Source organism: Strix uralensis, chromosome 2 (genome assembly GCF_047716275.1).
Source record: "Strix uralensis isolate ZFMK-TIS-50842 chromosome 2, bStrUra1, whole genome shotgun sequence".
In the NCBI taxonomy this organism is placed as follows: Eukaryota; Metazoa; Chordata; class Aves; order Strigiformes; family Strigidae; genus Strix; species Strix uralensis.
In genome coordinates this window covers 14,915,886-14,940,955 of record NC_133973.1, presented here as the reverse complement: position 1 = coordinate 14,940,955, position 25,070 = coordinate 14,915,886, and the positions used below count along the sequence as shown (strand labels likewise).

The 25,070-nt window shown below is 39.0% G+C and overlaps 1 protein-coding gene across 7 annotated transcripts in view; it reads right to left on the bottom strand.

Moving 5' to 3' along the window:
• The window catches only part of PHLDB2 (pleckstrin homology like domain family B member 2), a 123,853-nt gene that overhangs the window by 12,208 nt on the left and 86,575 nt on the right, over nucleotides 1-25,070 (bottom strand). For 2 of the 7 annotated variants that reach the window (XM_074856631.1, XM_074856637.1), the window contains exons 7-15: nucleotides 20,127-20,255; nucleotides 15,654-15,809; nucleotides 14,786-14,896; nucleotides 13,960-14,049; nucleotides 10,379-10,516; nucleotides 9,361-9,534; nucleotides 8,526-8,666; nucleotides 7,844-7,943; nucleotides 337-544 (exon numbers count right to left, since the gene is read on the bottom strand). In XM_074856631.1, the coding sequence (XP_074712732.1) occupies nucleotides 337-544; nucleotides 7,844-7,943; nucleotides 8,526-8,666; nucleotides 9,361-9,534; nucleotides 10,379-10,516; nucleotides 13,960-14,049; nucleotides 14,786-14,896; nucleotides 15,654-15,809; nucleotides 20,127-20,255 (1,247 nt within the window). The remainder of the gene's footprint in view (nucleotides 1-336; nucleotides 545-7,843; nucleotides 7,944-8,525; nucleotides 8,667-9,360; nucleotides 9,535-10,378; nucleotides 10,517-13,959; nucleotides 14,050-14,785; nucleotides 14,897-15,653; nucleotides 15,810-20,126; nucleotides 20,256-25,070) is intronic. The other 5 variants (XM_074856669.1, XM_074856658.1, XM_074856648.1 and 2 more) reach the window with 5 other exon arrangements.

The following is a 25,070-nucleotide window of genomic DNA, read 5'->3' as shown; positions in this document are numbered from 1 at the left end:
AGAAATTTCCTATCACAGGAAATTCCTTCCCTGTAGAAACCAGGGAAGGAAGCTCAGCTATTCCCACTCTCAAAAAAGCATCGACAACTTCATACTTTTCAGTCCAGTACAGACACTGAATTCTCTGTGGCCTTCGACATTATCACTTAGCCTCTCCATATTTTTATTTTCCATCTTTAAATAAAGCAGTGAGATGATAGCTAAACCTGATTATGAAGGCCTCACATATACTAAACATTATGCCTGTCTAATGATCTTATATTTTCTTAACCAGTTAGCATCATTCACATTACCCTAGCATCAACATGTACATATTCTCTTTTTTTCGTTATTTACCTGGAAATGTTATCTGGCGAGCATGCCGATATGCTTGTCTCCATACTGTCAGAACTGTCTAAGCTTAATGAGTCAAAGGCATGGTCCTTGTAACTGCGATCTGGGTAATGGAAACTATTCAAATACACATTCGATTCAGATGCTGTTCTGCTGTAGAATTCAGGAGACTTCTGCCTTTGGTTTTCACAGATACGCTGATGGTTATACCCTACAGAGTACAGAGAAAACATTTATTTTACACAGAAATTTTGTGACCCGAACATAACGTGTTAGCAGCACAAGCATTCTGAACATCACCTTGGTTTTAAATGCATTGTAACCGAGGCACTACAGTATTATGGTTAATTTCATAAGTTAATCATCACTGAAATAAAACCTTTAAATACCTGTTTTATCTACAATGGACACAAATATATGCAGATTAGTATGGCTGACATTTTAATACATATTCTTGTATGTGTAATATGAAAATTGAACTTGAATGAATGAAATTTTCATTTTAAAATTAGACCTACTCTGGAAACTAACGCAGCTAAATTCAGGGATCGAGAAGAATTGCCACTGATTACATTAAAGAAAAAAAAAAAGTCCTGATATTCAGTGGTCTTGAGTACTTGTTTGGTTGATTTTACTGAATGTGGATTATTTTTTGTCTGTTTGGGGAATTTTGCCTCCTGGTAACAGCAAGTTAGGCTTTTAGTTTCAGCTGAAATAACATAGGCTACTTGTCACATCATCATAGTGACTAGTGTAGAGGTACTTTCCTGGAGTTTTGAAACTGCAGTTCACCTGTGTGACTGAAGCAGATCCCTATAGCTCAATGACTGTAAAGAAAAATAAGGTTTATTCAACATTTAAGTTCTTTGCACTGTTATTTTTCCACAAAATCATCCTTTCTGAAAAGTCATCCTTGAACACAAGGAACTTTCTTTGGCTACGTCTCCTTTAAAAAATATCTCTTCAGAATTATTTTTATCTCATGTCTCCTTTGCTCTTTGTAAATAATGCAGCAGTATTTACACAGACTTACAGAGAGGTTGTTGAGCTTGGCTGATGAAGAGCATTGTATAACGACAGTTGTCGTTTTAACTGCTGAAGTTATTTTACAGTGCCCTTTTACAGTTGTTTAATCTATGTGATTACAAATACAACTGCACTGCTCATCTTCTCCTTCAATCAATGCAAGAAGTGAGACTTTCTCACAGTTCTGATACTCTCTGCACATTCCTGATCCAAAATCTGAGCTGGTGGCAGAGTTGGAGATTAGGAAGGACTGTTAGACTACATGAAAACCTCTCAGTCATACAGGAAGGCAGCCACTGACATTCCACATATTTAAGATAATCAGATGCAGGGAAAATGCAGACAAAGGTACAAATGCAGCTAAGCCCAGAAAAAATTTTTACTAGACACCATTAAGACACTCATGTTAGGAAAATATGCTTAGAGTGGGAATATTCTCCTGCCTTATTCTTATTCTCTACCTGCACATACAAGGTTATTGTCTGGTGTTTTCTGCTGTGCTGGAGTAGGGAGAGCCAACAGCTCTACCTTGGGAAGCTCTTGCAGCTCTACCTTGGAAAGGCTATAATATTCTCCAAAACATATCTGAAAAGCATGACTGAAGCTGAATAATTAAAGCATATTATTACAGAAATCATGCCCTACAAGCATTTCCAAGGCAGATAGTTTCCTCCTTCCTCCTCACTTCCCTCTGTACCATACAAAGGTTTCTCGCAGACAATTAAAGCTGGTTTCTAAGGAACGAATAGGACTCACCATTTGGAAGAACACAAAATTTCAATAAAAGTTCAATTGCACTGATTAGTAAAAGACACAAAGGGGACACAAATACACCTCGGCAGTCGTAGATAACAGCATCACACAACACAGGTGTTACTGATTCACATGTGCAGTTTGGGTTTTTTCCCCATTATGCCAAAAGCTGCTGTTACTGTAGGTAAGCAATTACCTTTCATACTTGAACCTTTGGAATGACTAATTGCTCCTGTGAAATGGTTATCAATTATTCATTATGGGAAGAGAGAAAAAAATAAATTACTGAAAGAACTTTATTCAAATGCATGTTCTTCTGTTGAGCATTTTGCAAAACCTTGCCTACTCAGAAATCTTAATTCCGTATCTTATATTTCACTGAAAAATAAACCCATCTAAAAGGCATAGAGTAACATAGAAGTTCTACAGTCTCCTAAAGGAAAGTCAATTTTTAAGTAAAACAATTATCAATTATATTTATGCAGTCATGCAAACCTAAGCAAACACTGCAAAAAGTATACAGTCGTTAGGTCGCAAAATGAGACACATCCGCAGAAACACAGCGTAACGCGATGTTCTCATTTTCTCCTCATGCTGTAAGCAACAGGCAGTTCAAAGCTCAGGATCAGCTGCGTACCGACACCAAGAAGCCTCACAACCAACCTGCCTCCGTTGCAGCCCCACTTACACATCGCACAGGCACAATCTGTTGCTTAAGGAATTTTTAACTGCTCAGGTGCGAATTCACAGAACATGCACTTAAAAATATTAGACTTCTCGGAAGGTCCAGTGCTTCACTGAAAGTTTCCCAGAAGCAAAGACTTGTATCAGCCAAGTCTAAGCTGATACAAGAGCTAAAATGTTTCTTGTTGCATTGGCCCATATTCCGTGTAGTGAAACTGTACACTTAACACTGTTAACAGCCATACTATTGAGCAAAATACTGCAAATATCCATAACGCCATATCATTAAAAAAAATATTCCAAAGGAGTTATTGCAGAATCACAAAAAACAGATATACCACCACAAAATTATGGTGAGGTCAGAACTATAGGTGAAAGCTGTTACTGAAAGTGGCACTGTCAAGTATGTTAAAAAAACCCCCAGTATTTCCTAAAAAAGTTCACAGTATTTTTTTTTTTTTAAATTGACATTAACCTGTCAAGATACATTTTTTTGTATGAAAACATGCCAAAGTACGAAGCCCAAGTCTGTCTACCTTGTCATTGTCACCCACAGATCTGCAAAGATTTCTAAATTTTCTGCTCTACTTGTGTGGCTATCAGCAAAGGAGCAAAAAATTAGGCTTGCACAAAGCTGTAGCACTGCAGATATTAGCATTAATCAGAAGTTTTGTTGTGACAGGTTAGTTGACAGGAGGAGAAAAAAAGCATTTTTGAAGTGCTATCATTATTTTAAAATTATTTAAAAGTTTTCCAAGGTTTAGGGAACTACTTGACAGTGCTGATGCAATCGGTACTTTTGCCAAAACATGCCAATGATAGATATAGCCAGGTAAAGGGATGCTTTCATACCTTTTCTGGCTTTTCCTGAGTTCAGTAAGAAAAAGAGTAAAAAAAGAAAAAAGCAAACTGCTTTGAAAAACCTTATAATTTGTTTGTACACATATACATTGCCCTCAGGATACTGTTTTTCTGTAGAGCTTAGAAAGAATACAAATAACCACCTCGCTGTTACCTAACTTCGCTGTCCCAACAGTGCTGTGTCCGGTCTTACACCTTAACTCCCAGCTAACCATTCCCTGTTCCCTTCTGGAGCCCATCCTGCCATCAGCAGGGCTGCACTGGCCAACCCTCCCTCCTCGCTCCTGCCTGTCCTTGCACTGGTTTCTGGCACCCAGCACCCCATGGGAGCCTCCTGGGGCCAAGTTTTGACCTGGGCAGAGTGAGGTCTCTGGACTGCACTAAATAGCAGCTTCTTTATTCTTTCTTTGCACATGGTTTGCTTACAAAGGCGTGTACACGGGAGGTGAATTTATAAACACAGTCCTTCAAAAATACCTTGTGAATGGCTACTAAGAAATAGCTTTTTCCACTAATGATTTTTATCAAAGATCCTTTCCCTTAAACATGTTATAAGTTGCTCTTAGACTATGATTACTGACAGTACGGTAACAACTGTTTCTCTCAAAAACAATTCTTGAACTCATGTGATTGACTAAACACAGTTTTGGTAATCCTGGAATAAAGACTCAAAAGAATCTATGAAAATATTTCGTACTGGATCCAGTCTAAATTTTATTCATAGACATTACTTGTTCCTGCACAAAGAAAATGAGGTTGAAATCCATGTTCAAACTCAAGTGGCTGTTCTTAATTTCCTGACTTCCTTTTTAACTTTGAATTTTTCATCTCAGACTTTGACACTTACCTTCTTGGACTGAAATAAGAAAAACTGGATAAAACATATTAGAGAAAACTCATTGTAGACCATTACTAGTCTAGTGCTAATTCTCAGATAATGTCTTTAAACTAGCTGAGCTGCCACCTTCTCCAGGCACCGCTGAATATACTTGTTTTCAGATCTATATGAACATGCCAAAACATCTACTCTAAAAGTCTGCTCAACGCTTTTAAGCCCTAAGGAACGCAGTAAGCTACTAATCCCACTTCAGGAGTGCATCCTCCTCTTTGTATAGCGGTTTGTGGGACACTGCATGACAGCCAGTGCTCCTGAGTGGATGAAGGGGCATTTACCGCCCGAGATGCTGGTTCTCCACTGAGCTGAGCACACCCAGCTCCAGTGAACGTGGCGCAGCTGTATGCTCAAGGTACGAGTAACCCGAGACCCCCACGTCGTTTGCAATACATCACCTCGAACACAGAAAACTGACAGAGTGAAAAATCTGTCAAGTGGGAAAAGAAATGCAAGGAAAGCAAGCAGGGCTCCGTACACGTGACAAGTCAAGAACACTTTTTATCTATTCATCGCTTATTTTAGGTGAACAACTGATTTTTGGAGCAGGAACAGAAGTGAGCGCTTATTTATCAGTATAAGCAGTATCTATACATTTGCAGAGTAACACTGATTTGGTAGAAAATCTTACTCCTCAAAAATATTCCGAAGAGGCAAACCTGATCTACGTCAAGAATGTTTCTGTAAGAAATACAGTGTATTTATTACATCATAAACATTTAGCACAGAGTGATGGAATAAAAGAATGTTGCAAAGGACATCCACTGACATGACATTTGGCTTGGTTTTCAATGATGTATTTAAGGATGTCTGCTGAAATTCATCTTGCTTACAAAGACTCAAGTCCTGCCATGTAAGATTTCAGAATTTAAACTGACAATAGTATTCCATTTCAGTTGTACTCTGTGGTATGTTTAAATACTACACCATGTTAAAAACATTTCCCAAATCTCACTGTCCCACAGAAATGCACTTTCTTTATTCATGACTTTGAAGAGAACCTTGTTTTTCTCCCGCACACTGAGCATGGGAATGAGGTGCTAGGGGAAATCAGAAATCACACCAAGTTGAACTTAGTCCCTTCCCCGCTCGTACCATGAGCCATTAAGGCTATGCCTGTAAGGCTGAATGAAAGGTCTCTGAAGACTGTTTTGTCTGGCCCTTCTGTATAGCCGGATAGAAATACTCTAGGATCTGACACTAGTCACCTGACTTGGACATCTCTGTCCTTGCTGAATTCTTCAACGCAGTGCAGAAAAAGCCCTGCAAAAACTTTTGTGGTGTGCTACCAAGACAAAGGAGCTTTCCCCAACCTAGAAACATGGCAGTTCAGGGCCAGAGAAAGCAGTTATACCCTTCAAGCTCCTTCAACATCAGTAATTTCAGGGAGCTCCATGTTAAACACAAAGGGAATAAACCCTTCGTTAACTACTAAGGTCAAGCCACAAACAGTCCTTGCATTCCTATATCCTTTGTGCTTTGACTATGTCTCTTTGCAAATCCTGTGACAGTTCGAGTAAAACACCTGTCAGCAGAATTATTTCCCTTTGGCAAAGCTGATATTTCAGAAAAGGACACCTAGAACTGTCCTCTTTCCCAGTACAAATTAATCCCTTAAGCCTCTCTCCATAATTTAGTATTTCCATTCAAACTGTTGGATCTTTCAAAAAGTAATGGTCAACTAGTATGGCAGGCAGTCTAGCACACGATTCCTCATGGCATATGACAAGTACCATGCCAAGTGCCTTAACGAATACACCTCTCTCATTCTCCCTGCCTCTCTTCTTTGTCAGGCCATAATTCAGTTTTGGTTTGTGAGGTTTCTTTTTTTTCCTCACTCTTAGGACAAGAAATCTGACTCTACTCTTAGAATAGTCTTAGTTGCACGGTGACAAAATATTAAAACGTTAGAATGGATCAATTTTTTTAAAAAACTCTTATCTTTGCCTGTGTTAGGTTTGGTAACACTTCGTAATCATGTTTTAGGTCACACACTAATGCTCTTTTGCAACCATTTTACAGAAATATTTCCAATTTCAAACATTTCATCTCTTGTCAAAGTTTAACCAAAACATCCTTACTGATTTTCAAACTGAAACAGCGTGTTTTCTGTACAACAGCACAATGAGGAGTCCGAATGTACTTGCAAGCTATTCCACCCTTGCACACACATTACATCAAAGAAGCTTTTCAAGCTGAGTGTGAAGCTCCTTTTGTATCGCACCTGAAATACTTCGAGATTAAGTTAGCCACAACACGGTAGGTTTGTGGAAGGCCTGCTGCATAACTAAGGCTCGAAAACAACAAATCACAACTAGATCAGCTCTATAAAGTGAATATAGTAAGTCATGATCCTCTCTCAGCAAGCTTGTTCTGTCCCTGTACTGAGTCATGTTGGTGCATATGACTGACCTCAGCAATCCTCTCTGACCTTTAACAGCTGCTAGCTCTGACAAGTCCTATAACGAGGATGGATCCTATCTCAGCTCAGGCGCAGTCAGTGCAATTCTACATAAAGACCTCTTGCACTCATATTGATAACAATGATGCAGATACCAGAAAGAAAATAAACTGACAGATGGCACTGAGGAGCAACTCCATTTGAAGATCAGACACTTATGAATAATGCATCTCATTAAAGCAGAAATTGAGTATATTGACTCACGTCGACAAACAACAGACACAGAATCCCATAGCCTACAAGATCACGTTTCAGAGATGTAACTTTCTTTTGGATCCAGAATTGCCGTGTCCCTATTACAAAAATGCAGCTATCTATCCACAATAAAGCACCTCTCTCCTTTCCTATTTTGTAGCCCAGATATTTAAGACCACTTATAATACCGCAGTTACAGATTCTCAAAGGTATCTCTGTCAGGGGAATTTGTCCAGGCAAAAATACATGCCTGTGAAAAACAATTTTTAAGATCACAACGTGAAAAGAACTATTAAAAAAAGAGGAAGAAAAAAGAAAGCAACATGCAATATATTGCCTCAAAATCACTCACAGAAATTACCTGGTTAACCCAACATGTATTTTTCAATATACTTTTCTTGTTTACTGGATTATATTTGGTGACAACGTACTTCAAAACTACATGTGCACCTATGTCATAATCTTAATGTCTTATTTTGCCAATATCTGAAAATGGTATTTAGAGCTTGCTTTTTTCACCAAGAAGTAAACTTTCATTTTACAGCCCTGTTGATTATAGTAACACCAGTTTCAAGCTTATTTCCTGAGAAATTGAACACTGACTTTACACAGAAATGAATCCTATAAAAAGATCTTACCTTTGTGCATCCTCCTCGTCTCTGACTCTTTGGTCATGGTTGCCAGGCAGTGAGGAAGTACGCTGCCACAGCTGTTGCTCTGTCCTAATGGTAAATGTCCCTGCAGGAAATTTTGTAAATATGTGCTTAAAACCACATTCCGAGACTTTTTTTTTGTATCAGCAATTAATGGTAAAATAACTTGCTTTATCACGGGTATCAACGTCATGTCATATCAATCAGCCATGGTTATTTCAGTTGTGCAGAGTTTCTATTAGGCCAAAATGTTTTCAAAATAGCATTTCCACCTTCCTGCTCTTTGTGGCTTTAGCACAACACAAAGAAAGAGTATTTTCACTTCACACGTAACCTTATCTTTACTACTTAGAGGCCTTAGGTAGGAAGGAAGATAACCTTCTGTGTCTCTAGAATCAATTTAAACTAGCCTGAAAATACAATCCTTGAGATAGTAATCATGCGTTTATGATTACTGTACTCCAGCACAGCGTTCTCAGAGGTCAGAATAAAGGCTGGAAGTATGGAAGGCTTCATGTATGTTAATAAACCTGAAGTTCTTTCAGAGTTTCAGATGTGAATTTGGAGGATCACGTAACGCTTACGGTGCTACCCCAACCTTACCTCTAACATAATACAGGTTGTTATATAGACACCGGAAGGCTACTAATAGCATGCAACTACGTACTTTAGATGCAATGCTGCGTCCAAGCGTAGCGCTATTGAAGTGTGGTGATACAGACGGAGTTGTTTTCTTGCGAGGTAAAGTATCACTCATGTACATACATTCCCTGTGCTGCTTCTTTCGCTCTTCCAGATTTCTGAAATGCTTCAAATGTAATTTGTTACAGTTTTGACAAAATGAATTGACTTACTTGTTCAGTTATGCTCTATATGGAGTACAGTGAAGGTGACAGACTAGGAACTTTCCTGGAAAGAACAAAATCTAAAATACAGAGTACCTCCTGCTTCACAGTGCTTTCCAAGACTTCTACAAATATCACATTAAAATCATGATGATTAAGAAAATACATTAAATTCATGTACGCATTTTGTGTACATGTCCCTGAACCTATTTTTTTTAAAAAAACCCTCAAATCTAGTGTACAAGGGGAATCCAATTACAGAGAAAAACATTTATTTACAAGTTTTCTAATGAATTGGTGGCTTAAAACCAATACAGCTTTTGAGAGGCATTGTTCAAATGTATATGAAAAATTTAGGATTTCAAATATAGCCACTTATACTTTCTTGCTTCAAGTCTTCTGACAGTTACAACGGCTCCTAAATATTAGTATTTGCCTCGGGATTCTTTATACAAGGAGAAGTTTTGTTCAGTAACATTCTATAATGCATTACGTTGATTTTTAAATGAGCAGTGCCTTTAAGTACAACACTCTGCAAGCACAATCAAGTTATGATCTATCATATCACTCTAATAACTTCACACATAAATCAACTTCATGGCCACCATAAGAAAAACAAACAAAATAATCCCAAGTTATCAGCTTTGAATCTATTACCTGTTGTTGCCTGCGGTGTTTCTTAGCTGGCAGAGGTGGAGGTGTATCAGATAAAGGAATAGGATCTACATGAGTAGCCATGACCTCAGGCCAATGGACTGATGGAAGTTGAGCAATAGAGCGAGGAGAAAGAGAGTGAGGAAACACAAATCCAGAACAGAGAGGTGATCTTAGCTTTATAGAAAAAAGAGAAATTACACACAGAGTTTTCTTTTTGGAATTGCTCAAAAGATACGGCACATACAAGCTGCAGTTTTAGCACTGTGTTTGTTGGAGCATTTAGCAGGAAAGGAGATGTGTTGTATTGCAGCTCTCAAGGCATATTGAACTGCCAGAAGCAGCACAGAAATGCCACATTCTAAACCAGCTGCTGCCTTATTGCAACACAAAGGTAGGTGGCTTTACATTCATAAGGTTATTCCATTCCTTTAAGAGGGGATTTATTCAAAATTTGCTATGGTCGTTACAAAGGCAAAAACATCACAAAGAATGACAAAAAGAGAGAGTACGCTAGAAGACACAGACTGGACAGACTCTATGGAATAGTTAAGATAAGTAGAAGCTCCCACATACATTCACCACCCATCTCCCACATACATTCAAGATATACTTCTACCACCACACAGGAAAAAAAAAAAAGCTACAAAACACAAAATGAACACATGAGCACCACTGACCAAGTAACCATTAAATGTGTCCACAGACCATTTACCAAAGGTGCCATTACATTATAGTGTTTGACAGGCAAAGATTGTCACTTATTGCTGCTTGGGTCATAAGTATTCAGGTTTTTTGGCCTTCAAAGTCCCATCTACATTGTCAAAGACACTTTACAACTGGAGCAGTCCTTCAGCTTTACTATTAAATTGTTATCTGACTCAGTAACTGGCAGATAGCAGTTTGCCTAAGGGTCAATTTGTTACATGTTGAATTACCAAAAAAAAAAAAAGAAAAGAAAAGAAAAAGGCAGCCATGAAAGAACAATGCAAACACAAAGGGAAATGTCTCTCAAACAAACCTCTTTATTTTGTGGCTGGCTCGTCAGCACAGCCGTGGAAGGCTCAGTGGCAACTGCTTCAGCATCTGTGGGGGGCTGAGTGGAAGGGGATATATTCGTGCCATACAGCTCACTAATTTCACTTACACTGATATAGCCCTAAAAGGAGGAATGCAGAAATTAAAAGGAGCAAAAGCCAAAAGACGTGCAAGAGTATTAATGTATCCAGTACGATGAAAGTTAGTTTAGAGTGATACAGCCAAATATTTGTTATCATTGAAATGCTTCATCATAAATAAAATTATCACCAAGCCTTTCAAATGTTGAATACTTGGATTTTGAAAATTATTCTTCATTTAATTCCAAAAACATTTGTGTAATCAAATGTACATTAAGTGACCAAAAGGCTTTACTGAAACGTAAATACCCTTTAGAAATTACGTGGCTCTTTCCTGGGAAAGCACTTTGGGGGAAAAGGAAGAACAAATCTTATTCACCCGTCTTTTTATTTATTTATTTATGTCCATGTTTAAATAAAATAACTTACCCTGAACTGTTGCTTGCCTAACTATTAAGCTAGTTTGAGTAAACCAAATGACTAACAGAACTGGGAAGAACTTATGTAAGGACAAGCCATTGCTACTTTATGAATTATGCTGACACAACACCTTCCATTTGCATTGTCTGGAAGTCGCTTCTAATTTTTCGGTGTTACCAGAAGACTCCAGTAAGATGCTGTTAGTGCTAGCCCCACAGCCATTACTATTTTACTTTTTTTTTTTTTACTTTTTTTTTTTTTTAAACAATCCTACAGGAGGTGACGGACTGAGGAAAGGCACAGACATCAGAGTGTGCTTCTGGCTGCAGAGATTTATGCAGGTGGATCTGAGATATAATGGCAGAATACAATTATTGCATGTGTTTTGGTGTTAAATAAAACACAGATTCTAATCCACGGTGTACAGGATGCCAGACTGTAAGAAGTCAAATGTCCTAACTTCTTATCCATAGAAAATAAGGCTATGCAAAAGGAAGAATAAATCACTTGAAACAATGTCATAAAAATGAGATAGAAATATGCTTATTTTTTAAATCAAGATGGTAAGCTGCTTTTAAATTGAGGGTGTCAAAGGGGCTATGTTTCTATACTTGTACCAACACACTGACCTGCTGGTACGTATACTTCAGCAATTCAGTAAGAGAAGCCATAGACTGCTATAGCATTTCTTCTTTTTAAAAACACATAAATTTATCAATGATCATAGAAGGCAAGTAAAAAAAAAAATACCAAGCCTACTATCTATTAGCATCATTTTCAATGTATATTATCAGTTATTTCAAGCAGATACACAATTCTGAAAAACTAAGTATCATACTATGAACACAGCACTCTAGAAATAGGAGGCAAATCTTAATTTGATATTATTTGATGAACTATTAAATGAGGAGACTGAGTAAGAAGCATGTGGCCATATTACAGTAAAATAGAGTCCAGTATGAATAAACACAGAACTTGCTTAACCATCTTGTAGTAGCAGTAGTATATCAGTAACCAAAACTTGGCAAGTCTATGAATGCAATATTGTATTCATTTTTATAGAGGATAAAAGCACTTTCACCATTAACAGGAAAAACATTCACTTCAGACTCACAACCCCAATGGGAATTCCCATGGGGTTAAAAAAAAAAGCAAACAACAAATGACTGTGCTGTGCATTACCTCAGGCCCCTGTTACATTAGATTAAATAAATGGTTTCAAGTCAGATTAGGCATCCAGGTCATTTTCTCAGTGCTGAAGTTTTAAACAGCATTAATTTTCCTCACTTATTTAAGTACTGGGATAAGTATCCCGCCTCTTTACACGAGGCTGTTACTCTATTGCTGTGCATGCAGAGTAAGCTCCACAATGGGTGGAAGCGAGTTACAAATGTGTGCTTTGGTGAGGAGGAGCTGGGAAATGTTGGACCGCAGACTCGACTGATACGTGAGCAACCGCATGGTGAAATTAAGTCCTGCGTGCAGGCAGTCTGTTTAAGCCTGTGTACCATTTGGTGCCTGATTTTTAAAGGTGCCAGAACAGCCAGAGAAAAATTAAACTGGACTGAGACAAATGTAACATCTGGCAAGGAAAGGCATTTCTTTTATAGGACAGAGCCTATGGGGACACTGAACATGAAACAGATAACCCATGCTGTTCCTTCTCTTATTTGCCCTGGAGTAAGTTCTGACTGACTTCACTGCAGTGAATGGAATGACCCCACTGAATAATCCGTTTCAATAAAAAGTGTCAGGCTCACTTAATGTAGTTGCATTTTGAAGTATCTGTGATTAAACAAACCATTATGTGGATACAAAGATAAAAATCAGAGATAGCACCCGCTCTCTAGTGAGAGAATGAACAGATCCCTCTCAAAATGAAAAAAAATGAAGTTTAGATTTGCCAGATGTCCTGGTGGGAGGTCAGATGTCCAGGTCAGAACACAACCTAGGACACTGAAAGTTTAAGCACCTGCAACATGGTGAGGAAGGGTGCTCAACGCCACTGGCATGTGTTGGAGGCCACCTGGGTTCACCAGGAACTTGGAGGCCAAATAAGCAAGATCACGTTTCCCAGGTGCTGAAAGGACACGTGGTTGCTTTAGACTTCAAGAGCCCAACTTCCCACAGTGACATCTACATCATTAGATGTGCCAGACCTTGTTCAGGGCTTCAATACAAGCAGATCTGGCAAGTCCAGTCAGACCTCTTAAGCAGGAGTTAATGAAGCAGCCATAGATATCCTTCAGTGTATTTTAAATGCTAGATTTTCCACTTCTCCATTTATAACTTCACATTTATCTGCAATTTGCAGATTCATCAAGTCAACAAGGTAAATATGGGGGTTAACGTTAATATCATATGTAGTGACTGAATCTTTGCAACGGGCTGTGGCTTACCTTATGCTGACCTTGCTCACAGACCTTGAGGCTTAAAGCAGTACCCTCAAAGCTATGAAGTCTTGAAAGCTGCAGTCTCATCATGCATTACCCAAACTCAGTTTTTTTCAGCAAAGAATATTCAACACCTTTACTCTAACTATTCAAAATAGTTAAATAAATAGCTCAATAGTTATCTTAAAACCACAATAGCTTGAAGTCTTCAATGCTTTTTAAAAACATCAAAATGCACATTTGTCTTGCTCTACGGCAGAGCATTAAAATCAAGGGAGGGAAGGCAATGATAAAAGTCTACAGTGCAAAAATAAGACTGAACTGTATTTGTACTTGAATAGCATTATTCCTGGACCTCATTAGTCTTCACTTCAATGAGATGTAATTGTCTATTTTGAGAAAATTAGAGACACACGCACCCCACACATAAAAATGATCATTTTTCCAGAGCAAGAGATTAAGGCGATACCAGTCACATCTGGGAAAATGTCAAGAGAAGCTATTTTTGCTCACCCATGCATTTGGACTTCCATGAATAGCTTTACAAAGCAATTTCATCACATCTCAAAAAAACCTGTATGAATAGGACTTCACTAAATACTAAAGTGCTTTTGTATGAAGTGTTATTAAAAGTTACTTATGGTAAAGTCAAAAGCAGTGAATCTCTTTACCTCTTTTAGACTATTGGGACTGACAGGAAATCCCTTTCCTCCGGAAAGCGTGGAATATTTCTTTTCCAGATTACAGAGATTCTCTTTTTCCTGTTAAAACCAGACATTTTATGTTAAACACCAACAGCTGTTTAGTGAAAATAAATGCTAACCATTTTCTTAACTGTGTGAAGAAACACACTCGGATAGAAGGCTAGAAACTGCACAGCAGAGCTTCAACTTCATCCATTTACAGCAGAACTGAACAAAAAAATGGAGGTACAGGCCAAAAAGCTAGTAAAATATTTTATTTAATAACCACAGCCAAACCAGATAGGTTTTTCTTCAGCATTTTGAAAATGCTGATTCTGCTTAATGAACTAAACATGATTTCTCTCATGATTAAAAGCAAAACATAAAATGGATGCGAAGGGTTCATGTCAGCTGCTTATTAACCAGATGTTAGCTGATGTTAAGTAGCTCATCTTGTGGCCTAGTATGGGTTATTACAAGCCAAAAATCTGAGCTCTCTATGTACAGTTCCAGCAGCCGCACAGGCTTCTAGCTTCAGCACCCAGGTGGGTGCCTCTGAGTCCTCTGGAAATGGGGCACCTCTAAAACCTTCTTGATTATCAAATGCCACGAGCATTTTCTCTGAGGAAATCTGCTGGTTAATTACAAAAGATTTTTTTTTTTTTTAAGTTAATGGATTGAAACGATGTCTATCACATTACCTACTTGCTAGCTTCTGCATAACTGATGCTCTTCTTGTGTTCTACGTTGTTTTATTCTATGAAATGCTCTTTTATTACATGCTAAAAATATCTGAAAAACTATAAATACTTACCCTTTGCAGCATCATTATTAAGTTGTTTTTCTCTTTTACAAAATGATCTTGTTCTCTTTGTGCTTGTTGGACAATGTGATTGGCTTGTTTTTTGAGAGCAGAAATCTTTTCCTAATATAAAAATAATATAATCACAATTTACGTGTTTTATTTTCAAAGCACAAGACAACCTGCAGCAAGGATCCTATTCATGAGAGCTCACTTATTCGTCTGAGTGAAGCAGTAGGAAAAGAAGTTTTTACAAGACAGCTCACTGCTCTGAAGGAGATAATTAAGATGTAGACAATAAAGAGACAATTTATTCAAGAGACAAAAGAACAACTGCACATATTATTTAATAATATGGTGACTAGCATCCATATACTGAACAGAACTGATTCAGAAACGCAACTTCTGATCTCTGAAAAACTGGTATTTAGTTTGTTGAGATAGGATCTTTACAACTGATTTTAAAAATTAAGCTGTTTTCTTAATTTAGTGTTCTATTATTATTTTAACAAAATCATTTAACATCCACATCAATCATGAGCATAAAATAACCGTAGTTTTGTCCAGAGTGTACAAATCTCCTTTCTTGAAGAAGAAAAAACAACACTTTGGTACTTTTTGTAGCAAATTAAAGGGTATAATTTTCATATGCAAACAGACAAACAGGGCATGGAATTTTATTGATTTATTTCCTTTTGGAGAATTGCACGATTTGACCTGTGTGGGATGTTACTGGGCCATCATCTTTGCTCTGCTTCAAAGGCTTTTTCAAAGAGGAAAGTTTTGCACTATTTCCTACAGATGGGCAGGTTGTAGATCCACTTCATCTCCTTTATGCTCAACAACAAAGAACAAATGAATCAAGTGTTGGTGCTTTTACCTTTCTACTGACAATGCTGCGCTGATATTCAGCTACTTCACGCAGGAGCTGTTGTGTTAGATTTTCTTTCTCTTCATCTAACCTGCTTTCATGTTCAAGCTGCTGAAATTCCAGATCTTCAAAGTGTTTGCTTTCTATGTCCAGAAGATCAGCATCCTTAAGCAAAAAAAAAAAAAGCAAGAAAAAACTAATCATGCTTTCACTGACACCAGAGTAGTGATACTCACAAGCTCACACAAAAATCAGTCTAAAACGGTATTTATGTATCTCGTACAACATGTTCAGACAGGAGCGCAACGCTTTTAATGACCTGCTGTCATAGTAAGAGAGCAAATAGGGCTAATAGTTATTTTGATGTTGCTTTCTCCATCGCTCCTACTGTTTGTTGCCCCCCCGCCTCTGCTGCTGAGAAAGACGAAGCACCTGCATGGCGAGGAAGCTGTTTTGCAGTGTTCAGAGCAAGCTGGAGCTTCCCAAGCCTGCCCTGGCTGGGCAGATCACTCTGCCGTAGCCTGGCTGGGACGCCAGCAAAGCCTGAACCCTTTGGTGAGGTTGTCACGTGCCAAACTGGGAGAGCAACTGCTTACCAAAGGACAGAAATTATCATCCCACTAACACTGGAGCAGTGCACACCGAATTAACTAATTATGGGAATACACATTCAAACAAAGGAGTCTGAACTGCAGTTACAATGTCTTCAGGTCTAGCCCAATTACCAGCACTGTTTTTATTAACAGACATACAGTCAGATAAGACAAAAGATACGTGGAGCTGTGTGCCATCATCGCACTGCTGTCACCTCAGCAGCGATGTCCAGCCATGCAAGCTGCTCAGAGGCTGATCGTGGACCACCGAATTGGAGCTGACAATTGCTCCCTGTGAAAACACCCAATTAAGGACTCTAGTCGTTCACCCTAGCCAGCAGGTGTATTACCTCAGAAAAGGTATTAGCCCACTTTTATGCATTCCTCCCAACCAATGCCAGGTTTTGTCCGGAAGAAGAGGTTGAATGCTGCAGAAAAGACCCAAGAAATAAGAACACACCTGCCTTCTGCTTAGGGATGATGAGATAAAACTTATAATGCTTTTCAGCACAAGAACTGAATGCTAATCTTTCTCCTGAAACATCTGTGTAGTCATAAAACAAATTCCTACTTACAAGTTCCAGAGCTGTGAAGGAAAGCGTGGCTTTAATAATTGCAGTATTATTAAATGCTAAGGCTCTCTAAAATAGGCATATTGTACATAACTTGTTACGCAAGAAAACCCATATCCTCTAAGCAATTTATCGTTTTAGAGAAATGCAAACTTACTCCTTTTCTTATTTCAACCTAAGGCAAAGGCTAGTGACTGAGATAAGCAGACAGGTCTCTATAAAGGCATTCAAAACCAGTTTCCAATGTACCAGGGAAAGACACAGGATGCAGAAACTGAAGAATCCAAGTTACTATATGAAATACCAACATCTTCCCATTATTCTCCAAAGATGTGCCTTTCACTCGGAGACAGTGAAGAGATCAAAAGCAAAAGCGTGGGCTAAAACTTACAAGAAAGCAGTTACCTACAATACAGAAGTGCTTCATTCAAACCAGTCAGCCACCTTCAGCATTCAAAACAGAAGGGCTTTGCCTGGTCCATGAAAGTCAACAAATTCAGCCTATTTCTTACCACATTAATTGCTACCGAGGCAGAAAAACAGACTTCAGAGAAGGCAACTGGTAGCCGGCTGAGCTCACAAAACACTATATTCTTTGTGAGATGTGCTACGGAACAAGAATTTCATCACATTCTGTACCACTGTGTCCATCAGGGAAAAAGAAACGTTCCTATATCAAAACCAAGTCCATTTTTTAATTAAAAACCCTCCAAAGGGTAAGCGGCAGTAGGTCAGCTCTCCCAGTGGCTGCAAGCACACTGCAGCGAGATCACCAGCCAGGCAGGCCCCTGGGGACCAAGACCCCGGGCAGCCTGTGGGAGCAGGGCACAGCGGCAGGGGCATGAGAGCTGGCTCTGAGATGTGCCCGTGGAGTCCTCGCCATAACCTTCACAAGGATCCTACTCAGCAGGGTAGGAGGGTAATAGTTCTTGCTGTAGGTAACGGCTTCCTGAATCAAGTAGCAAGCGTACTCTCTCCCTTTTATTAAAACAATTGACATAAAAATATTTTAACTTATAATCTACTAACAATGTTTCCATATTGGATCTCCAAACCATAAATTTCTCCTGCATCTCTTATTACTTCAGTAATGGCACTGGAAAAAAAGTCAGTGGGAGAGAACCTGGCCCTTACTTCAGGATGTGGAGGGAGCTCCATGGGCCCATTTCATCTGTGAAAGTCAGGAGAATTTTATGTGAAGAGTAAGGCATTTCCTAGCAATGGACAGTGTCTTTTCAGATCTCTGCAGGAATACAGGCATCTATTCTCATTCTCCATTTATGTGTATCTCTATAAACCCAGGCACATGAGAACAAACAAGCTTTGGTGCTTTCATACTAACAGTGAAGGATGAAGCATGCTAATTAACTTCAAATAAGCCATCCGGAAGATCAATGCTTTCCCTCAGTGCCTTGCACAAGCCCTCAGGTTTCACCAGTCTCTGATGAAGTGCCCTTCCTGCCCAACTGGGAGAGTGTATATTCATTACGGAGACCGGGAAGCAAACAGAGTGTGCCAGCTCCCCACTGCCAACCCCAACCCCAGACCCACTCTGTCGCCAGCTGCTACAGCGAAACTGGCTGCCCGCTCCTCTGGGGCACAAACTACAAAATTACTGAAGTTACTGAAGTCCCAGAGATGAAGCAAGAGGGAATTCATTACCTTCACACCTTCTGTGTTGGCAGTAAAGCAGCACAACATAACCTGCTGCGGGCTCAGGTATTTAATCCTGTACCGGGTTTATTTTGGGGGACAAAGATATTTTCTCTATTTTCGGTATGATACAGTAATTTCATAACTGTTCTCACACTTGATATCCATTTGAGAGCTACTGTGCACTAATTCAGTGCTTCTGCTTTGACCACAGCAGCCACAGCTAACTTGCACTACAATTAGCCTGAAATAACGTGCAATAGGACTAACTGGACATTTAACTGCATCCCCATATTTAAAAGTTTTGTCCCATTTTTAAATCCAAAATTGTTATTAAGCCAACCTGTAAGGAACAAAAATATTTTAAAAAATTTAAGATTTCTAGAAGCCTCTTGGTGGTCAATAGTGAAAAAGGATTTACTATCATCCCGCAGCAAGAAGACAGCAACTTCTCATGAATTAATATTTTCAAGTATGTGACTGCACAGGAGAGGCTTCCCTTCCTTTTAATATGTATGAGATATTACATAACACTGCCTTTTTTTAAATTTTATTTTTAAAGGTAACTTACAAAAATCTTTGTCTCAAAATCAGCAAACTTCTCAGTTACTACAGAAGAATTTAACATTGTTATTTCCAAAGATGGACTTTTTAACTTTTTGCTCTTTGAAAAAACAAAACAGAATTCTGCAAATAAATCAAAATCTAAGGAATATTTCCTGTAAAGCAGAAAAGCCCTTTTTGGTCACTGCTATTACAGCCCTTATTCCTGATATAAACACTCAAGTTAGAAAAAAAAAAAATTTAAAAAAATCAAGTTTGAATTTCAGATGGCCTCTTGAGCTTGCTGTACTGATGCTCTGATAATTACTTCCCCCCCGTTAAAGCTAACTCTATGTGCTACAGAACCCACCTCACATTAATGTATACTGAAATCTTTCCACAGAAAATAACTGTACCTTCACAGACAGTATTGTAGCTTTTTCAGGTACAAATAATACAAAATAAAATCAAGTTGCAATTAGACTTTATGCAAAGGTTATTATACTAATGTGCAACTGTTGAAAATACAGGAAAAAATAAAGCTATTTTAATAAGTAGTATAATCTTCAAAATGCATTTTTTCAAAGCACAGTGCAGACTAACAGCTAAGTTATATACTGAAAAAAAGAAATTATCCATGACTTCACTGAGCCAGCCATTTACAGCACTGCAAAGGAGGAGTTCACAACAGGATCAAACAACAGTAGCAGGAAAGTGCTGCTAAAACGGCTGATCTCGCTGTCCAAAGTCCAATACCTGTCTGCTCCCACAGGTAAAGAGTGATGCTCCATCATCCATCTAAACATCACAACAGCTCCCACACCACCCAGCAGGCCTAAGGTGTAATTACAGGCAAGTAGCCCAAAGCTTTAGAAACGTTCCACACAAAATGATTTTTCATCCGCCTATTTGCACTCTACTCATTCGCTATTGTGTGCGTTATCTATTACAAGCATTCCACAAAAAAACCCCATAACCTTTGTGACTATTAACAATTGTAAGTTGCAAATATGTTCAGACACTGGATACTTGAAAGAGAATACGTTACACTTAACTCTAAAAAAAAAAAAAAGTAAAAATAATAAAAAAAAGTTAGTGCAATCTTGAAACTTGCTACTGACCCTCTTCAGCTGCTGCTGTAATTGTTCCCTCATGGACTCAGGGCAATTATCAAGCTGCGTCTTCTGCTCGGAGTAAAGCTCCTGAAGCCTCTCTAGTTTTTCCCTCTCAGCATCAAGTTTTAATTTCTCCTGAAGCATGAACCAGAAAATAAACACAATTACCTTCACACCCAAGCAGTTGTTAGTGATTATGACAGTGTGTGGCAAAACCTTAACGAACAGTTGAAGCACATAGGTCAAAGACAGAAACATCTTGTTAGTTGAAATGCAATGGTGGGATGGAGAATGATAAAAACAAAACATTAATCATTTTAGTGCGGTGATTAATTCTCCCCCTCGTCACTGTTTTGTACCCAGGCCTGGATGATGCCGTTAAAGCCACTGCCCAAACACTTCTCTCACCTAATGAAAAAAAAAAATAAATGAGGAAATGGTAGCCATGTTAGTGAGGTAAACTGATGAACTGATGAAAAGAGCAGCTTTCAGAAAGCAAAATGGAGGGAAAATGACTGTTGTCTGGCAGTGAGGGGAAAATGGATCTTTCCAGGAGAATGAATTACATGCCTGTGTGCCTCTGTACAGATAAGTACATTTAGCAAGCAGTGAAAAAACAGAACGACACAGAGCCAGGAAGTCCTGCTGCAGCAGAAACACCAAGTGATTTAGAAAATTTGCTTCAGGATACAGAAACTGGAACCTGTTCTCGACGATCAAAGGGAATGGCTCGACCTCTCTGGTCTCCTCCAACTACTTCAGCTTTCGGCATGCTGCTTCTCAACCTCAAAAGCCTTTAACCATTAAATCTTTGTAATAAAATACGACATGAGCACTGCTCTGAAGACTGGCTGCAGATCACTTAAAGCTACCTTGTAGACTATTATTTATCTATGGACCAAAGCTTGGGAGCCAGTAAATCAGAGTACACAGAATTTTTTCTATGCTTTTTACTTGCATCTACGCTGGCCAACAAAGCAGATGCACTTTATTTAACTGAGCAATTAATAACTGGAAAAAACAATACGCCTGATATGCCAGGCATAAATAATCAAATCCCTGAAGCCCAGCTCTCTGCTACCTTCTAGAGTCACACGGGTGTAGTTCCCTTTTCCTACTTCTTGTTCTGTAGTTATGCATCGCCTTTCGGATGGTCTTTAACTCTCCTTAATACTCAAAAATTAACAGTATCAGTCCCAAAATTTCAGCTTCTTCTTTTGGATGCTCCTAGAACAGTTGAATTCTGTCACAGCATCCACTCATTTGTTCTCTTTCCGGTCATAACTATTATTTAATTTTAAAATCAAACGGGGGGCTCAGCAGGTGCTATATGATCAGACACTCTGCAGCGCCCTTATGGCACATGCCACAGAGAAGGAACTTCTTTTAGTATACAGTATTTGCCATTTCAAACTGTGAGATGGTCTTTCCCCAAAACCTCTTTGTTGTTCCTGACAAGGTCCTCAAACCCTCATGCACAATAACAAACATGTATTAGTTGCCTGCTTTCTTTATGGTTTTATCGCTAAATCTGAGTGGGATCAGGGGCTGAGATTTCATTTTCCCAGTATTTAAAAACAACAGGGAGCACTCTCTTAAGCCCAATGTCAACCAAATTCCCAGCTCTGTTATTTTCATTTACACATGCACCTTCTCAGCTCATACAATCAGACGAAGAAAACGCTGAACACAAAACTTTTTCTTTTTAAGTTTGTAAAAATGAGCAACTGGGGCAGCATATTCAATTACCTGGCCTTCCTGTACTAGCCTTTGTCTTACAACAGCAGCAGCAGGGCTCAGAAATACAGAGGATGTAGCACATGCAAGCTGCGCACTGAGGGAAAAGCACGCAACTCTTGAGAGGTCACCTCTAGACCTCTGTCCCCAAGGAACCCCATTTGCTGAATCATCCTTGCTTCCACCATAGAAGGAAATCTATGAATAAACGGGTAGTTCCCCTCCTCACAAAGCTTGCTGTCCATTTAACATTCAACCTACAGTCTGCCACATTGTTTCTCACTTTGCTTTTCTGCCCACCTAGCAATCTAAAGCAGCAAGGACTTCTCTGACCTTAGCTGCACAACCTGGCCTCTGAAGCTATTAATAGCTCTCTAAATGTCTATGTGCTGCAACAAGCATGCTCATTCACTAACGACCAAGTCAAATCTCGAGTATGAGGAGACATCATCAGCAAGTATAAAACTCCCTGAGAACCCTGCCAGAGATAATGTTACTTCCCTCAAGAAACTAGAAATGTATTCCTTTGAGATTGAAAGTGATACTCATCTGGTCTATTTATAGCATAGGAAGTGCTAACATCCCACCAAACTGGCTCCCTTCAAAATGTGGTCTTAACAGGAAATATCACTTTCAGCAATGAGAAGCACTATATGTTTTGCAGCTGTGGAGTTAAGTTCACTGACATCTCTGGCTGTGCATTGGTAAAGTCCGTTTAATTCACAAAAAGTAATTTCATAAATAATTGAATAATCAGAATTTTTTCATACAGTCTCTTCTATAAATGGATCAAGGCAAGTTCTTCTAGAAGGGAAAAGATTAATAACTTCGCAAGCCAAGTGCAAGATGCAGCTGAGGCAGGCCTGCGGCTGACTCCGAAAGCTGTTTGCTCGAGAGCAGCCAGCGGCAGAGCTGTGAGCAGAACCCACGTGCTCCAGCTGCTCATCCTCATTTAACCGCATGAGCTTGTACTTGTTAAACATTTCTCTGCAGACAACCACTTCCCAGCCCCAGCATTGACTCTGGAGTTGCAGTAACTGCAATCTGGGTGAATTCTTAACATCCTGTTTCCAGAGAAAAGAAATACAGCCCAGTAAAGCATAACATCTGGTCTTAGTCAACTTGCCCAACAGTCTGCCTCTAGATACAGGTTACATGAATTTGGGGTCAGCCAGGATACAGAGCAAGACTGACTCGGTTGTTGATGATGCTAGGGCACTGCTTGGCTCAGTTTTGGAGGATATCTGAATATTGTGAAGGACAGCAGAAGAAAGAATTGACATGTGACATTGTCCCCCAAGAGCACAGACATAGGATGTCAGCAGAGCACCCATGGTATGAACACAGACCATAAGTGATCAACATGGGTCACAAAAGGAAATAAACCTTTAGATGTGATAGAATTGATTTTAGGGCAAAGAAAGAGGGGAAAAAAAAAAAAGAATATATATATATCCAACACATGTCTCAGATGATGAGGACACAGACGAGATAAAAGGACAGTATTAAAGGCAATCGTAGCCCCCAGAAGAATGGGAACAACAGAAAGACGGACAGACCAATTGCTTCAGTGTTGTCTCCTGTGGTTAAGGATGCCCTATGCCAGATCAACACTGCTACTTAAAACCCTATCAGGTCCCCACACCCCTTCTGCAGAGAAGTTCTGCTTTTCAATTTGTCATTCATCACATTCTGCTACTGCCGGCAGGCAGGCTAAAATTGTAGAGCAGCATATGTCTGCATGTATATATGCCTTCTGAACCAACCTTCCTGCATAAACTGGTAGACTCTGCAGAAATGAGTCAGAGTAAATGCGAATGAAACAGAGAAAGCTTCTCAAAAATCCAGATAAAAATTGGAAAAAAAAACAAAACAAGAAACCTATCATTTTTACCAGGTCACTCTGAAATGGATTGTATGGCTGGGTGAATTGGGCTCGCTCTACAGCCTTCTAACACCCACACCCCCAAAAAAACCCCAACAAAAAACCCCAAGGTATGTGTTATTTTCAGAGAGAAAGAGAAACTGCAAAGAAATCCACAAGCCATAAACAATGGAAAAAAAGAATACTGAATGCCTTCACATCCAACAGACCATTATACTTTAAATGTTCCAGTCTGAAGTACTCCAGGATCTTCCTCAGTCCAACTCACCTGTAAACGATCGTGTTTTAAGGTAGCAACATCTCATTACCCACACCAAGTTTCAGACATGCACGCCCTGTCTCTCAGTATGGAATCACCTGTCTCACAACTCTCACAGGTTTCTGAGAAATAAGGAGAAGCACATGCAGTTCTTTGATCTGAAAAGCTTCTCCATCTCCATGTTTTCAACTCTAGCCAAACTTTATTCTTTTACACTCCAAAACAACATCCCTCCCCTTCTCCAAAATAACCTACTGCAAAAGCTAGAAGTGGCAGAGAAAGAGCAGATTACTGGAATGATTCCTTTCTACTTGGAAGTGGTGTAACGCTACAGAGTTTGTCTGTTCAGTAAAACATTTTGAAGAATAAGTGGAAGAGCAAGAAAATGTGACTTTAACAACTCACTGATGAAACTGGCCTAAGCCTTGCCATGAATTTGTAAGAAAATAGTCTAGTCCCTAACAGAAAGCAGGTTAGGAAATGTAATCCGTTCTTCAGTGGTTACTTGCTGAAAGGGGCAAATGATACATTTGGGAAAAGCGTTAAACCTGAGGTCTACCAACTCTTCCAGCACTCTTGCAAACTGAAAGCATTTCCAATGCTATGGCTGATACAAATCACACTGCATACAACTCTGATTAGAAAAATACTGTTGAAATGAAACAGATCCTCCTGTGCACAAACTGTATGTGCTCCTCTTCTATTTTTTTTTTTCAGCCTATTTGCTGCATTCCTTGATCTCTTTCTGGACAGAAGCATAAAACTTGTCATGATTTAGTTGTTTGTCACTAAATCCTTGTGAGTTTCATGAAAGAAACCATTAGAGGAAAAAAAAGTATGCCAGGCATAAGAAGAGGAGCGTAATATGATAGAAGAAGGTATTTCACAATAGTTCTTTTTACTGTATGAGTGGTAACTAATTTATTATATAATATGACTGTATAGAGTGAGGGCATCTCTATGAGAAATCTCAATTGTTTTGCTTCGCATCCATGTATAAAGCTAATGTTAAAAAGGATTTTAAATCAGAGTAAGCAATCCCTTTGCTGTAAGTTAAAAAAAAAAAAAA